General features: G+C 49.8%; 1 protein-coding gene across 1 annotated transcript in view; it reads right to left on the bottom strand.

The window, feature by feature from the left end:
* Positions 1-3181: 3181 nt before the first annotated feature.
* Positions 3182-17944, bottom strand: part of LOC130125943 (NLR family CARD domain-containing protein 3-like) — a 39303-nt gene continuing 24540 nt past the window's right edge. Inside the window, exons 5-7 of the mRNA XM_056295307.1 lie at positions 9617-9790; positions 9398-9444; positions 3182-4338 (exon numbers count right to left, since the gene is read on the bottom strand). Of these exons, the coding sequence (XP_056151282.1) occupies positions 3812-4338; positions 9398-9444; positions 9617-9790 (748 nt within the window). The 3' untranslated portion in view covers positions 3182-3811. The remainder of the gene's footprint in view (positions 4339-9397; positions 9445-9616; positions 9791-17944) is intronic.

The following is a 17944-nucleotide window of genomic DNA, read 5'->3' on the forward strand; positions in this document are numbered from 1 at the left end:
AGTAGTTTTACCTGCATCTGTTTGGATCTGAGAAATGTGACGCGATGTAGCCATTTGCCACAACTGGTGTGATAGTAGCTTGCTGGCCTTATCACCATGTTCATAGAACCGGGATCTCGACTGGAGCAAGAGCTCAGTAGTGCAATGAGTCATGAGGGCATCGTACTCAGCTTGTAAGGAGACGTTCCTTGTAAATATCTGGGGACTGGGAGGAAGCATACAAGTTATCAAGTTGAGAAATACTCTTTGCCAGCCTAGATAATTTTTCCTCTCTAACTTTTCTCTCATGTCTTGAATAAGAAATTATTTCCCCCCTAATATATGCCTTTAATGTCTCCCACAGCAAAGAAGCAGACACATCAGGTGTTTTGTTTACACTCACAAAAAAGTCAATCTGTTGTGAAACAAAGTTAACAACATTCTCATTCGATAGTAAGCGTGTATTAAGACGCCATGGTGAGTGCGTGTTGATTATGTTTTTAAAAAAAATGTTCACTGAGATTGGAGCATGGTCAGATATAACAATAGCATTGTATTTACAGTCTGACACCGATGAAAGTAGTCTATTATCAACCAAGAAAAAGTCAATACGGGTGAAAGTGTGATGCACATGGGAGAAGAAAGAATATTCGCTTTTAGAAGGGTTGAAAAAGCGCCAGGCATCAGAAACTGCAAACTCTTCCATGAAAGACTGGATTACTTTGGCAGATTTCGAAGGTGAGCAAACCTTAGAGAAGGAGCGGTCCAACTGAGGATTGAGCCAGCAATTAAAGTCACCTCCTAAAATCAAACAGTGTGAGGACATATCAGGGAGAGTTGAGAAGAGATGTTTAAAAAAGGCCTCGTCGTCATAATTTGGAGCATATACATTTGCCAAAATCAAGTGAGTGTTATGAATTTGGCCAGTAACAATAACGAATCTACCATCTGGATCAGAAATAACAGATGAATAAATAAATGGAACAGATTTGTGCAGCAGAATGGCAACCCCCCGTGATTTGCCCTGGAATGTAGAATGGTATATCTGACCCACCCATCCCCTTTTCAATCTGGCATGATCAGAAGCTTTAAGATGGGTTTCTTGTAAAAAGATCACCTGAGCACCAAGAGTGTGAAGATGATGCAACACCTTGCTACGTTTTATGGGGTTATTGAGTCCTTTACAGTTAAAACTAACGAATTTAATGCCCCCCCATATGAAGGCACTTTTAAATTAGTATGAGACATGACTAAGCATATACAGTGCTATAAACAAGGGCAGCGTGACAGTAGTAGAGCATAACACTGAAAACAAATGCCTGACTGATGGGGAAAAAAGAAAAAAGAGGACCAAGAACAAAAACGAAAAACAAAACCGAAGCAAAACCAAAAGCCCTTCCACCCACCCACTGGCAGAAGCATCCCCCCAAACGGGATGCGCGCAACTTGACCCTGAAAAACACACAAACTATCACGCCTCCTAGTAGCTCTGATAAAAACCCACCAAACACTACTCGGCGTCCACTAAGAAAATGTGAAATTTTAAGGAAACAATAAAAATATACTATAATAAACAGGCTTATAGCCTAATAATGTAAATATGTATGGTCTAAGCAGCTACATGTAACTAGTCCACCCTAGAAAAAGTAGACAAGCAGCATGAATGTGCAGCATCAAACAAGCTTAACATGAACGTGACTCCTGTTGTTAAAACTTCGAAGTTGAGGTATTCATGCATAATTAAACAGCAACCGTGTATTCAAGTTTTAACTGTAAACAACTTAAGATTTAACGAAAAAAAAGCAGCGAAAAGTGAACAGAAAACAGTGGTAACATCAGTCTCTAGCATGGACTGGTCTCTAACCGTAGGCAATGTAACGTCCCTGAAGCAAGGCACTATGGGAAATGTAGTCTTATCACCTGGCAGTAGCGGCTAACCAACTAGCCAGTTAGCATGTCAGCTAAACTGCATCAGGATCGACAACTTTTTTAATGTTTTTCTCAACAAAATCTGATGCCAAAGCAGGGTCATCAGACCTGTGAGTTTGTCCGCTGGGTAAGGTAATGCCAAGCGTTGCCGGGTAGAGAAGACCAAACTTGATGTTAGGGCAAGAGTGGAGCTCCTTCTTTACTTTGGCAGAGGCGGCCCGTTTCTTGGCCACCGCTGGAGCGAAATCCGGGAAAATCGAGATCCTCCCGCCATTGTAGGAGAGAGGAGAGGCTTCCCCGGCACGTCGCAGAATCTGGTTCCGAACTTGAAACAGGTTAACCCGAATAACAAGCGGACGTGGAGGTTCACTATCTTTGGGCCTTGCAAGGAGGGTACGATGGGCCCGATCCAGTGCAGGTTTGTCATCAAGTCCCAATAGGTCTTGCAAGAGTTGGGCAGTAAACTCGGTGGGTCGCTGGCCTTCCAGACCCTCAGGCAGGCCCACCAGGCGTACATTATTCCATCTTGACCGCCCCTCCAGGTCCTCGCATTTCCTGGAGAGAGAGTCGACCAGGGTGCTAAGCGTGCTAACATTAGCTTGAAGGTCGGCTAGCCTGCTATCGTGGTCGTTAGCCGAGCGCTCGAGGTCAGTTAGTCTCAGTCTGAGAGGCCAGTCTAGCTTCGATTGACTCCAGAGCCGCCGTAATCTCTCTTTTGACAGGACCCGAGACGATGGAGTCAAATTTACTGATGACATCAGAGCGCATTTCGTCCATCATCTGCCTCATATTCATTAGCAGGGCTTCATTAGCATCTAGCTGCTGCTGGAGTTCTGGCTCAGGAGAAAGCCGAGGCTTGTTGCCGCGACCTGATTTGGGAGCGTCGGATTTCCCTCTATTTGCCATCATAGATCGTCCTCAGTCCAAAAAAAAAAATCACTTAAAGCAAGTAGCTGCAAAAGTAAAGCTCGAAAAGCTACAAAAGTGTAAAATAGTGCAAAAAAGTATAAATTAAGTCACATTTCGGCGGAGCACCTGCAAAACACGTTCTACATCAAACCTGCTCAGCAGCGCCCCCGGCTGCTGTTCGTTTTAAGTTGAAACCAAATATGAGTGATCAGGTCAACAGCAAGCGACGGGGGCATGCCCCAGTCTTACACTTTTATATCACTCCTCTTTTCCATAGATGAGAGCTTTAACCATACATGAAACAAAAGCAGTGGAGAGAAATAGGATAGTGTCGGCCCCATTCAGAGGGCCAACCGCTTCATTGGGTTTTTGGTAAAATAACTGACAGTCAGCTGAAAAACACGTGCAACACAGTACAGACATGATGCAACGTGATGTAAAACGTTCAGAAGGACAAATGATGGAGCAGATCGAACACTAGCTGATGACAGGAGAACATCCACACACTGGCCATGAAAGACAAAGACTCGCTCTGAACAAACTGTGTGAAACTCACTAGAACAACATCACCTTCATGTTCTCATCTTCACACCTCCTCCTCTGCACCAGCAGGAATGAAAGTAGATGTTTATGGTGCAGCGGTGAGAGTAATAACATGCCAAATGAAAAGCATTACCAGCTATCTATTATGATGAAGCTCCTTTAGACAAACAACACGACTCTACTCTATTCTACTTTATTCTATTGTAAGAATCATGTAAAAAGCTGCAGGATTAAAAGTGACTTGTATAACTTTAATAACTTGGTTCTACCTGCTGAAAAACTCCCTGATCTCATTTCCCACATAACACAAACACCTCGGACCCAACTACACCTGTGTGTGTGTGTGTGTGTGTGTGTGTGTGTACAGAGTGATCTATCATGTCAGCAGGTGTGTTTGGGCAGGAGTGTGAGTGTTCCTCCAGGACACAGGAGGCGTCTCTACCTCCTCTATCTAACACATACACACTGAGGAGCCAGGTGACCAAAACCCAAACCCAACATGGAGAGGGTCAGTGAATGTGGAGGTGAAGGTGTGGAGGTGTGTCAGAGTGTCAGAGGAGACTCTGTAGAAGGACAGAGTTCCAGCAGACCGGTCCAGATACACTCCTACTCTGCCAGAGGAGGAGGGGGAGATCTTTGTCTCTGTTTCTCTACCATTATGACAGGCAGCATATCTATCACAATTACGGGCCAGACTCCAGGACTTTTCATTATATCCAAGCCAACAGGCTCTACCTCTTCCTCTCCTTGGGATTCCTCTGTAAGTCACTCCTATATGAACAAGTCCTTCCCACTGTACCTCCATGTAACAGCGGTCAGTCAGACTCTCTCTACTTAGAACCTGTGTCCAGAAGTCAAATCTGTCTGGATGATCAGGATACGACTGCTCCTTCTTCACCAGTGTCACCTTTCTGTTGTCCTCAGACAGAAGGAGGCGTCTGTGTGCTGTGTTTGGGTCCAGTGTGAGTTCACAGGCATCTGATGGAGACAACAAGACACAATACTGCAGCGGGTGTTGATCTAATATTCTTCTTCTGTTTGGTTTGTGTTGATTTAGTCACAGGTTGGAGCTCATCTATCAATATGTTCATGAATGTGTAGGTGTCCTCGTGTACTGTATTTGTTTTGCCACATGTTCTGCACGTGCATCTTGTTTAAAACGCAGCTTCTACGTCACGTGATAAGAGCTCTATAAGACAACTGGACATGTCTATTTTAACTGAACAGTTTGACATTAACACATTACTTTAACTGTTTACACAAATAATCAAAGCACTCTTTGTTATTGTATTCCTGCTGAGTGTTTGTGTGTACACGCATCATAATAAATAATGTCACTCATAATAAATAATAAACATAATAAATAATGTGAATCATAATAATAATGATAATAATCAGAATAAATAATGACTCATAATAAATAATAATCATAATAAAAATGTGACTCATAATAAATAATAATCATAATATTGTGACTCATAATAAATAATATGAATCAATAATGTGAATCATAATAAATACTCATAATAAATAATGTGAATCATAATAAATAATGTGAATCATAACAAATAATGTGAAATATAATAAATCATTCATCCATCCATTATCTTGACCGCTTATCCTGCTCTCAGGTTCGCGGGACTCTGGAGGCTATCCCAGCAGCCATTGGGCAGCAGGCAGGGAGACACCCTGGACAGGCCGCCAGGCCATCACAGGGCGGAGACACACACACACACACACACACACACACACACACACACACACACACACACACACACACACACACACACACACACACACACACACACACTCCAAGGGACAGTTTAGTACGGCCAAGTCACCTGACCTACATGCAAACTCCACACAGGACGACCCGGGACCACCCCCAAGGTTGGACTACCCCAGGGCTTGAACCCAGGACCTTCTTGCTGTGAGGTGACCGCGCTAACCACTGCACCACCGTGCCGCCATAATACTAAATACTGTGAATCATAATAAATAATGTGAATTATAATAAATAACATGAATTATAATAATGTGAATCATAATAAATAATGTGAATCATAATAAATATGAATTATAATAATGTGAATCATAATAAATACGAATCATAATAAATAATGTGAATCATAATAATGTGAATCATAATAAATAATATGTATTATAATAAATAATATGAATTATAATAAATAATGTGAATCATAATAAATAATATGAATCATAATAAATAATGTGTTTAGCGAGAGCGTAGATTAAAATATCTTCTCTGACAAATACCCAGACTGGTTATAAAAACATTGTGTACAGTCAGTACAATGTACTGGTTGTGACTGGAAGTGGTGCAGAACATCTTCTCTTGTCTTCAGAGACCAGATTGTCTCAAGTGTACTTGAGTTCCTAAAAGGACAACTTAGGACTTACTCTAACCTCAATATTTGCAAAAGTAATTAAAAAAACAGCATCAACAGCCCTGTGATGACCTGGCGGCCTGTCTAGGATGTCTCCCAGCCTGCCGCCCAATGGCTGCTGGGATAGGCTCCAGAGTCCCGCGACACAGAGCAGGATAAGCGGATCGGATAATGGATGGATGGATGTATTTATTTGTCACATCCCTGCCTGGTCAGCCCCTCCCTCGTCAGGCCGCTCCCACTGCCTTACCTAGCTCATCTGGTCATCGACCTCACCTGGAGCTCTCCAGAGCTCACACCTGACCTGCATCTCCAATCAGGCCAATCAACCCATCTCGGCCAGGATAAGAAGCCGCTCGGCTCTCCAGACGATGCCAGATCGTCCTACCCCTACAAGTGTTTTGACCTTCCTGCCATTGCCTGGACCACGCCTGTACACTTACCACGACCCTGCCAAGACCACCGCCTGTACACTTACCACGACCCTGCCATGCCCACCGCCTGTACAAGAGCCTTGTCCCTACCTAAACCCGGCAGACAATAAACGTGCCTCTTCGCCCCCCACCCCCCTCCATCCTGTGTCTCGTTCTGATTTTGGGTCCTACACCTGGTATCCCTGACAGAACGATCTGGCCAACATGGACCCAGCGGACGTTGAGGCATTACATGCTGCCAAGCCCTCTCTGCCAAGCGTGGGAACCCTCACCACTCGAGCGGCCCTAACAAACCAAGGCCTACAGGGCCTAACCCAGCAATTCATGCAGTTTCATGGCTCAACTAAACCCACTACTACAGCAAAACCCGGCACAGCCCCCTGCCCAGGCCACAGTCCGAGCCCCAGACCCTAGTCATGCCCCTGTACAGCCCAGGCGAGAACCTAGCATCCCCAACCCCAGCGGCCCTCTCGCCACAGCGGTGCTGTCGGCGTTGTCTTTCTGCCCGTCCACCGGAGAGGCCCTGCGTCCTGGTCAGCTCCCGATTGGTCCTAGCCATCGTGCCGCCTGCCTGGGATCCCTGGCCCCATTCGTTTTTCCCGCGGCTGCCACACCGCCTCCGAGGTCTGAATCCCCCACGGCTGCCACACCGCCTTCGAGGTCTGTATCCGAGGTCTGTATCCCCCGCGGCTGCCACACCGCCTTTGAGGTCTGAATCCCCTGCGGCTGCCACACCGCCTTCGAGGTCTGTATCCCCCGCGGCTGCCACGCCACCCCCTAGGTCTGTATCCCCCGCGACGATCCCGCTGCCTCCGAGGTCTGTATCTCCCGCGGCTGCCGCGCCGCCCCCTAGGTCTGTATCCCCCGCGGCCGCCACGCCACCTCCGAGGTCTGTCTCCCCCACGGCCATCCCGCTGCCACCTCCAAAGTATGGTTGCCCCGCGGCCGTCCCACCGCCTGCAAGCTCAGTCCGCCGGAGCAGGACACAGACGAACCGGCACCAATACTCCCTTCTGCATGCCTGGTGGGCACGCTCACCTGGGAGGTTGGATTGGTGAGGGACGCCCAGAGGACTCAACCCAACCCAGGTAACGGGCCTTCTAACCGTCTCTTTGTGCCTGACCAGGTCCGTACCCAGGTTCTCCAGTGGGCTCACACCTCTCAGTTCGCCTGGCACCCTGGAAACAACCGTACCCTGCCTAAGCGCCGGTTCTGGTGGCTCACCTTCTCTTCAGACACCCACAACTACGTCCAGGCCTGCACGGTGTGCGCTCAAAGCAAGTCTTCTCACCTACCCGCCTCTGATCTCCTATGAGCCCTGCCTGTTCCTAGCCGACCTTGGAGCCTCATCCTGGACCCGTCCCTCATCCGGGACTTCCATCACATCCGTTCTGGTCGGTCGCCAGGAAGTGGCCGTAGAGTGGGGTGGGGTGGGGGGGTTCCTGTCACGTCCCTGCCTCGTCAGCCCCTCCCTCATCAGGCCGCTCCCATTGCCTTACCTAGCTCATCTGGTTCATCGATCTCACCTGAATCTCACACCTGACCTGCATCTCCAATCAGGCCGATCAACCCGTCTCGGCCAGGATAAGAAAACGCTCTGCTCTCCAGACGATGCCAGATCGTCACATCACTTCAAGTGTTTTGACCTCCCTGCCGTTGCCTGGCCCACGCCTGTACGAGTACCATGACCCTTACAAGATCACCGCCTGTACGAGAACCACGAAAATGGTGGATTGCTCCCTCCGGGTTGGGGATGAGTTATTGCCTCAAGTGAAGGAGTTCAAGTATCTCGGGGTCTTGTCCACGAATGAGGGTAGGATGGAGCGGGAGATTGACAGGTGGATTGGTGCAGCATCAGCAGTAATGCGGAAGTTGTACCGGACCGTTGTGGTGAAGAAGGAGCTGAGCCGGAAGTCAAAGCTCTCAATTTACCAGTTAGTCTTCGTTCCAACCCTCACCTATGGCCATGAGCTTTGGGTAGTGACTGAAAGGGTGAGATCGCGGATACAAGCGGCTGAAATAAGTTTCGTCCGTAGGGTGTCTGGGCTCAGCCTTAGAGATAGGGTGAAGAGCTCGGACATCCGGAGGGAGCTTAGAGTAGAGCCGCTACTCCTTTGCGTCGAAAGGAGCCAGCTGAGGTGGTTCGGGCATATGATTAGGATGCCTCCTGGGCGCCTTCTTTTGGAGGTTTACCGGGCACGGCCAACTGGGAGGAGACCCTGGGGTAGACCCTGAGCTCGCCGCAGGGACTACATGTCCAATCTGGCCTGGGAACGCCTTGGGATCTCCCAGAAGGATATGGAGGGCGTTGCTGGGGAGAGGGACGTCTGGAGTGCCCTACTTAGCTAGCTGCCACCACCGCGACCCGACCCCGGAGAAGTGGCTGATGATGGATGAATGAATGAATATTAGCCCTAACAGAATTGTACTATTAGTCTTAATAGAGACTCAATAGAGTCTTAATAGACTTTAACAGCGGGGCTCTGGTGAATCAGAATCAACTCAAAAGTCTTTCGTCATTCTCAGGGGAAAAAAATCAAAAATGCGTCCTGTCCCTCAAAAGACGCTCTTGTCAAATCCTCTACAACACAAGGTGGGCCCATTTAACACGGGGACTTTACAGTATTGTGTCCCATTAAATCTTCTTTTCAGTAATTAAATTAATATTACACAGGAAACAATCACAGGAAGCGTTTCCAGTCGTCTGTTAATCATTCTAAACATTTTATCTCACTTCAGTATTGTTTGCTAACATGTTTTCCCAAGTCTTTTGTTCATCTTTCTTCATATGTCCATATAAGAGGACAGAGTCTGTTCAAATAAGACTATTTCATGAATAGAAGTGAAGGTTTCTGCATAAGGGTTGCGCTGTGGAGGCTCCACACATCTTAGGTGTGGTCTCAGGTCTTCATACATTTCTGTCAGATGTGTGAAGAAGGTGATAAATCCACTTGTCATTTAGAACCTCAGCATGAAGGAACCACACACACATTAGTGTTGAAGTTCCTTGATAATGAGACCTAATGACTGTTAATCTCTCAGCTGTGTGATGAAGACCCATCATGTCAACCTTCATCTTCCTCCCCAGCAGGGTGTGAATGAATGGATGTCCCACACTGTTGTGTGGACCCACTCTCCATCTAAACATCTGAATGTGATCTGCTTTGTTCTCATGAAAAACTAAACACAACTTACACTTCCTCAGACCCGGCTCCAACCTGCACCCTCCAGCATGGTCCAGCCTGGGGGTGGAGGAGAGACATAGTCACACCAGCACATCCTCCATCTAATAAACCTCCACCCAGTATCATCCTGTCCTCTGTTACAGAAGAACCAGTCTGATCCAGCATCAGAGTAGGAGGAGACATCCTTGTAGAAGACATGATGAGTGAGGGTCATCCAGCCGGTCCATACCTGAGAGAGTCCAGTCTCCAGTGTGGATCCTCCAGTCCAGCAGAGAGCAGCTCCCCTCCTGAGTCTCCTGGCTGGTTGAAGCTCAGGTCCAGCTCTCTCAGATGGGATGGGTTGAAGCTCAGAGCTGAGATCAGAGAAGAAACACCTTCCTCTGTGACCAGACAGCCCGACAACCTGAACACACACACACACACACACACACACACACACACACACACACACACACACACACACACACACGCGCGCGCGCGCACACACACACACACACACACACACACACACACACACACACACACACACACACACACACACATTAATGATGGATTGCATTTATACAGCACTTTATCTGGACAGCCAAAGCGCTTCACATTGAAGGGGGAAACTCACCTCAACCACCACCAATGTGTAGCACCACCTGGGTGGTGCACGGCAGCCATTTTGCACCAGAACGCTCACCACACATCAGCTTGTGTGTGGTGTTCCCCACCTGGCTCTCTCCATCTCTCCCTCTCAACCAAGATTTGGCGCGGTCTCAATCGCGTCGCCCGACAGGAAGTTGGATAAAGGGATGTTGCCAAGCAACAACTACAACACTACACCCTTGTGGTGGGACTCACCACAGCCCCACCACACCATATTACCACGACACTCTACACTCACCATACAATAGTCATTTGATTTGGCTTTTTCTCCCTTTTTCTCCCCAGTTGCACTTGGCTAATTACCCCACTCTCCCGAGCTGTCCCGGTCTCTGCTCCACCCCCTCTGCTGATCCGGGAGGGCTGCAGACTACCACATGCCTCCTCCCATACACGTGGAGTCACCAGCCGCTTCTTTTCACCTGACAGTGAGGAGTTTCACCAGGGGGGCGTAGCACGTGGGAGGATCACGCTATTCCCCCCCGTTCCCCCTCCCCCCTCAACAGGCGGCCCGACCGACCAGAGGGGGCGCTAGTGCAGCGACCAGGACACATACCCCATACCCACATCCGGCTTCCCACCCGCAGAAACGGCCAATTGTGTCTGTAGGGAAGCCCGACCAAGCCGGAGATAACTCGGGGATTCGAACCGGCGATCCCCGTGTTGGCAGGTAACGGAATAGACCGCTACGCCACCCAGACACCCCTGCATTTTGATTTTAAACACGTTGCGATACGCTGAGTATTGGAATACATATTTTGTGACATAGTGTGTGTGTGTGTGTATGTGTGTGTGTGTGTGTGTGTGTGTGTGTGTGTGTGATTGTGTGTGTGTGTGTGTGTGTGTGTGTGTGATTGTGTGTGTGTGTGTGTGTGTGTGTGCCAGCGGCACAGGGCGTGTGTGATGCGTCAGTGCAGTAATACTGGGGTAGTAGTGCTTGTAGTTAGTGCATGCTACATGCTGCTTCTGCTTGCTACTCTCTGCTCTCAGCTACTGCCGCCGGCTAGCCCTCTTTGCGGGGGTGAAAAGAGGAGCCGAGTGCGTAAGTCTCCCCTGCCAGTACATAGCCTCTCTACCGCCAAGACTCCTGCAGTGCCTCCTCGTGGCCACACACGGTAACTGGGTACCTTGCGGTCCTTGGCTAAACTGTAGGGGATCTCGGAGCTACAGTGGTCCCCAGAGCCCTAATGCGCAGGTCCATGTGAAGTGGATACGCCCTGGCATTGACCAACCACTGTCCCACTGCCTTGTGGGTAAGTCTAGGACGACAAAGGCTAGGGGAGCGCACCCTGAGAGAAAAGCAACGTGCATGGCGGCGCACGATAGGCGGTCCTCTGACAGACTGGAGCTCCGGCAGCCTCCTGCAGCTGTGGAAGAGTGCTGGTCGTCTTGGGCCCCCCTTGCCACCGGATCCCACCCACAGTGAAGAAGTGCTGCTGGGACATGCGCACCCCCAGCGGCACTGTAAATAATCTCTTTGAGCAGGTATCCAGCTCTGCCTCGGTGAGACCAGCAACCGGAATATGGATCAAAGTCTGTCGGCGATGGGGTGTCTGGTGACGGGAGAAGGTATGAATGCACTGGAAGCTCCTAATCAGACCCCTGCACGCCAGCGGCACAGGGCTATTCATGGTCGCCAGCAGCTGGGTTTGAGTGGCAGCTGCTCCCGGCAGACCCCTGTGTGTCTGAGCAGCCCTATTTAGGAGCCACACTGCTCACCCCAACCGGGGAGGGGCCTAGAAAAGGTGGCCTAAACATTGCCCACTCAAAACATCCTGGATAGGCTACCGCACCTGTCGGGACATTCCACTCTGCGGTCGAGATAAAAAAAAGAAAATAATTCCCTTTAAACTGGCAACATGGAACATAAGAACTCTGCTGGACGTTAATGCCGAAAGACCTCAGCGAAGGACTGCACTCACTGCAGCGGGACTCAATCGCTACAATATTGACATTGCTGCACTCAGCCAAACCAGGTTCCTGGGTGAAGAAACTGCTCTGTCTCCCCCCTGAAGTTGATGGTACCACCCTCATAAAGGACCAGAAACTCATCACAAAAAGATGGGCCGAACATTTTGAGACTCTTTTGAACCAGCCCTCCCCAACAGATCCCTCGATCTTGGATGAACTACATGTCCGCCCCACCATCCAAGACCTTGACCTTCCACCAACCTTTGAAGAGGTTCATTTTGCAGTTAGGTCGCTGAAAAATAACAAAACCCCTGGTCCTGACAGTATCCCTGCAGAGATTTTTAAACAGGGAGGCTACCTCTGCACCCGTGCACTTCTCCTGTTCATCTCACACGTATGGAAGAATGAAACTGTCCCTCAGCAGTGGAGGGATGCTAACATCATCTCCATATATAAAGGCAAAGGAGACAAGTCCCTCTGTGACAACAGCTGTGGCATTTCACTACTGGCTGTTGCTGGAAAAGTCCTGGCCAAACTCATGCTACACAGGCTTGTAAAACACATCTCAGAGGAGCTGTTGCCTGAGTCACAGTGTGGGTTCAGGAGGAATGGGAGTACTGTGGACATGGTGTTCACAGCACGGCAACTCCAGGAGAAGTGTAGGGAGCAACATCAGAACCTCTTCATAGCCTTCATCGACCTGTCAAAGGCTTTCGACACAGTCAACAGGGACATCCTATGGAACATCCTCCTGAAGTTTGTCTGTCCACGAAAGTTTGTCAACATCCTTCAAAGATTTCATGTGGGGATGATGGCACGTGTGACCATTGGAGGCCAGGAATCCGAGCCCTTCAGGGTGTGCACCGGGGTACATCAGGGGTGCATCCTTGCTCCAGTTCTCTTCAACATATTCCTCCTGTGTGTGATATGCTGCTCCATAAGGAAATCAGGAAGGACAGTGGGGTTACTGTGGACTTCAGACTAGATGGAAACCTATTTAACATCCGTAGCCTCCAAGCGGTCACAAAAATTACATCTGAGCACATCATCGAGTTACAGTACGCAGATGACTGTGCAGTTGTGGCCCACACATCCGAGGCACTACAAGCTACCCTTGCAGCTGCTGCAAGGGCGTATGGTAGGCTGGGGCTCTCTATAAATGTGGCAAAGACTGAAGTAGTATGCCAGTGGGCATCTACTCCTCCATCTCATTCACCAACCTTCACCATCTCCGACAAACCACTTGCAACAGTGGAATCCTTCAAATACCTGGGCAGCTTCCTCTGACGACTGCAGCATCGACAGGGAGATGCAAAACCGGATTAAACAAGCGTCATCCTCTTTTGGCAGACTTAGGAGAAGGGTCTTTCAAAAAAAGACCTCAACCTCCACACCAAAATATCTGTCTACTTGGCAGTTGTCATCACGACTCTCCTCTACAGCTGTGAGGCGTGGACCCTGTACAGCCACCACCTCAGGATGCTTGAGGCCTTCCACATCAGATGCCTACAACGCATCCTGAGGATAACCTGGCGTGACTGAGTGCCCCGTACTGAAATACTCCGCAAGACCAACTGCATCAGCATGGAGGCTACCATCACCCAGCACCAACTTCGCTGGCTCGGTCACGTCATCAGGATGCCAAAGGAGCGCTTACCGTGTAAAGTGCTGTATGGCCAGCTACATCTTGGCCACCGCTTGGCAGGGGGCCAGAAAAACGGTACAAAGACCAGCTGAAGACCATCATAAAAAAGTGCGGCCTGAACCTGAGCCAGCTGGAAGACACTGCCGCCCAACGCTCCATCTGGCGGCAGCTCTGTCAACAAGGGGGGGCAAAAACTCGAGAAGGACCGTGGTGATCGACGGACCAGGAGACGTCTGAAGAGACGTGAAGCCAGTACCACACCTACACCCCCGTCAGTGGTTTCACCTGTTCTGTCTGTGGCAGACATTGTGGATCGTGGATTGGGCTTTACAGCCATAAGAAGACTCACAAGTGACAGAGACAGTATTGTCATCATCGGACACGACGGACAACCTAAAGCAAGCAAAGCAAGTGTGTTTGTGTGTGTGTTTATGTTTGTGTTTGTGTGTGTGTGTGTTTGTGTGTGTTTGTGTGTGGGGGGGTGTACGTGTTATGATGTGGATCCCTCTGGAGACTGGGGTGACATCCATGGAGACACCTGTGAGTGTGATGAGAGGAGCTGTCTCGTCACGTACGACCGACACACCGACCACTTCTGTTCAGGTCCGCCGGCTTCCACAAACCCCCCATGCATAGACCAGGAGGACTACCGGTGGGCTAGCTGGAGGCGACTCTACTGTACTATTTTTATAGGGGCTTCTGAACGGAAAGAGGAAATACCAGTTAGAGTTTTTATTCATTTACATGTTTAGTATCTCCCACCAAACGTTTGTCAGCTGGACTCTGACCTTTCATGGCGGATGTTGTAAGGGCTGGAAAACAGACTGAATCTCCAGCCTCCGTGAGCTGCTGTCTACTACACATCAGCTGTGTCCCAGGTACCTCCTTTTTCACTCCCTAGTCCGCTATGTCCACCCTCTGCCATGTTGTTTGCATTTCTGAATTTTAACTGGACATTTTATTCACTATTTAGCGCCTTCAGAAATTCCCACAACAGGCCTCCGGGAAGCGGTCTATTCTGTTGCCTACCAACACGAGGACCTCCAAGACCGTGCCAAATCCTGGATGAGATGGAGCGATGGAGAGAGCCAGGTTGGGAATGTTGCCAGGACACCAGGAACCCCCTACTCTTTGCTATAAGTGCCATGTGATCTTTAACAACCACAGTGAGTCAGGACCTCGGTTTAACGTCTCATCCGAAGGACGGCGTCTCCTACAGCACAGTGTCCCCTCACTGCCCTGGGGCATTAGCTTCTTTTTTTTTTGTCTCTCTTGTCATCAGCTGCTTCTCCAGGGTTGGGTCGCGGGGGAAGCAAGCTAAGTAGGGCACTCCTCACATCCCACTCCCCAGCAACGCCCTCCAGCTCCTCCTGGGTGATCCTTAGGCATTCCCAGGCCAGACTGAACATGTAGTCTCTCCAGGAAGTTCTGGGTCTACCCCGGGGTCTCCTCCCAGTTGGACGTGACCGGAAAACCTCCAAAGGAAGGCTCACAGGAAGCATCCTAATCAGGTCCCGAACCACCTCAACTGGCTCCTTTCGACTCCAAGGAGCAGTGGCTTTTGTTGTTGTTGTTTTTATTAGGACCAGAAGGAAGACTGCTCCCTACTGGCCCACCAACACCAAATCCAGCAACAACTCAGTTTTCCCAGGAGGTCTCCCATCCAAGTACTAGCCAAGCCCACACCTGCTTAGCTTGTGTCGTTTGGCAGGGCCAGGGTACATGTTGGTATGGCTGCCGGCAAACCAACCCAATGTGAGTTAACTGGTACCACCACGGTGGTCAACAACTTCCTGTGTCAACTCAGGTCACATGATCAGACTAGGGTACATGATGGCGTGCAAACTGTTCATTGTTATTCTTTACAGCAGCTGCAACCCTAGTTGTATGACGAGATATTGGACACAAATCAGGACTAAATATAAAACATGATCCAAAGTGGTCAGTAGTCCCTGTCCTTATTCTTTCAGTGGTGTGAATGTGTGCTACTGTACAACACATTAACAACTTATATGATTTGCAGCAAACTCAATAAAAATAACAACAACAAAGTCAACTAACAATGACAGCAGAGCATCCATCTCTGCCAGAAGATCCTCCAGTGAAGAAGTTGTCCATCTCTTATAATGAGGGGTGGTCTAACATGGTGGGCGTCCAGAAAGGTGTGTGTTGTGGCCCTGCTGCTGGCAGCTCCCAGCAGACCTCTCTGGCAGCAGATAGTCTATGTAAATGAGAGTTTATGCTTCACAGCTGTGATGTCAGTACCCTCCAAGCGCCCAATGCGGGTAGAGTTTTCATTTGGCGTGTAAGTTTCAGAAGCCACCAGACACTTTGGCGGGTCACTGTTTCTCCAAGGAAATATCAGCACTGATGATTCAGCGCGAGTAAGGTCAGTAGTAAAACATCACACCCGGCGGCTCAAACAGCGCACAAAGGAACCACCCTGTCAGACGGTGGCAGCTTGCGTACTACAGTAGCTAGTGTACTACAGTAGCTAGTGCTAACGCTAGCAGCAATGTTATGTGGCGACACAGAGCCGGCGTAAGCCCACCCGGCCCCACAAAACGAACACATTACGAGCCACCTGATGGGCTCAAACAAGAGAAGAGGACATGTAGTCCTAACTGGAGACTGAAAAGAAGACCGGAGTAGAAAGGAGCTGGCTGTGCTACGATATGACAACAGTGTCCAGGACTCGCACCATCTGTCAGACGTGCGCGAAGGGCAAAGCCCGCAACAACACGTGTTGTCGGTAATAAAACCATGAAACTGGAAGCGATTGTAGGACCAGGACACATCCAGGGTCCACACTGTTACGTCTGCACACATCGACAGTGCTGCATTTGATTTGGCGCTCTTCTATAGTGCTGGGATCGATTGGTGAGGCCTGCGGGCTCTGGGTTGTTTGATCGGGTCTGCCTGTGACGCTGTGTCAGTCTGAATAAACAATGCAACGCAGAGGTTGTGTCGAGCGACAGCGCTGTGTCCTGACGTGATTTCTAAACACAATATTGGTGACGAGGATGGCTGATATCTCTCTCCCACCACCTGCCCCCTTCCTGGTATTACCTGGCGAGCCTCCGGTACCATGGACTCGCTGGCTACATAGTTTCAAAAATTACCTCATAGCCTCAGGGCTCGACGACGTGAGCCAGGCTAGGAAGACGGCTCTGTTGCTACACTGCTTGGGAGCAGAGGGTCGTCGTGTGCTCGGGACTCTGGGGAACTTCACAAACTTTGACAAAGCTGTGGGACTTCTGAACACCCATTTCGGCGATTTATATTCCGTCAGTGACACTAACTGCCTGGTGAGTCTGTGCAGCAGTATGTAGCTAATTTGCGAGGGCTAGCTAGCTCATGCAAGTTTGGTGCGCTTCAGGACGAGATGGTTCGCGACCAGCTAATCGAACACACCAACAACGCAAAGGTGCGTGAGACTCTCCTGCTGGAAAAAGACGACCTGCTGCTGTCCAGAGCAATTACCACCGCACTACAGGTTGAGGGAGCAGCTGAGTGTGCTGCTATGCTAAATACACAGCAAGTGGCCACCTCCAGTCAAGCTGCCAACGACTTCTCCCTGTACTCACGGCTGCCCCCCGGGATGCAACCCAGCCAGAGCGAGGCGGGCGCCGACTCCACTGAGGACGTCCTGCAACTGCAACGACAGCGTTCTCGACCCCGCCCTCAACAGTCCTGTGGTAGCTGTGGATCTCGGTCTCATGCTTCAAGGGCTCAGAACTGTCCTGCCCGTGGCCAGACATGCCATAGCTGCGGTAAGCAAAATCACTTTGCCAACGTCTGTCGATCTTCCCCGGCTGCGTCAGAGGGCCACACCCCCCAGTCTTCAACCGCCGTCATTCACAAGGTGAGCTCTGGGCCGGTGTGATTCAAATCATGCACAGTCAACATTAATGATGTGTGCATCCCCCTGCTGTTGGACACCGGTGCAGGTGTGTCTCTCTTGAATGTTGATACCTACAGTCAATTTTTCAGTTCACTGCCACTGTCCGCACCCTCAGCTGTCCTCTGTGGGTATGGTGACTCCAAAATCGATCTGGTTGGCTCTCTCCAAGTGACTGTCCGCTATGGAACCAAGCTGGTGCCCAATGCAGTTTTTCATGTGGCACGCCGTGGGGCCAACTTGATGGGCCTGGACCTGTTCTTCGCTCTGGGGTTCTCCCTCTTAGACACAAGGGGGGCAGCAATCCTGACTGTTGCCACGCCTTGGCAGCAGAAGTGGCCATCACTGTTTGTGGGGCTGGGCTGCCTCTCCGCCTTTGCCCATCAACCTCTCCTCAACCCTGCTCTGAAACCTGTCATCCAACCACTGCGCCGCATCCCGTTGGCTCTCCA

The sequence above is a fragment of the Lampris incognitus genome, chromosome 16 (genome assembly GCF_029633865.1).
Source record: "Lampris incognitus isolate fLamInc1 chromosome 16, fLamInc1.hap2, whole genome shotgun sequence".
Lineage (NCBI taxonomy): Eukaryota > Metazoa > Chordata > Actinopteri > Lampriformes > Lampridae > Lampris > Lampris incognitus.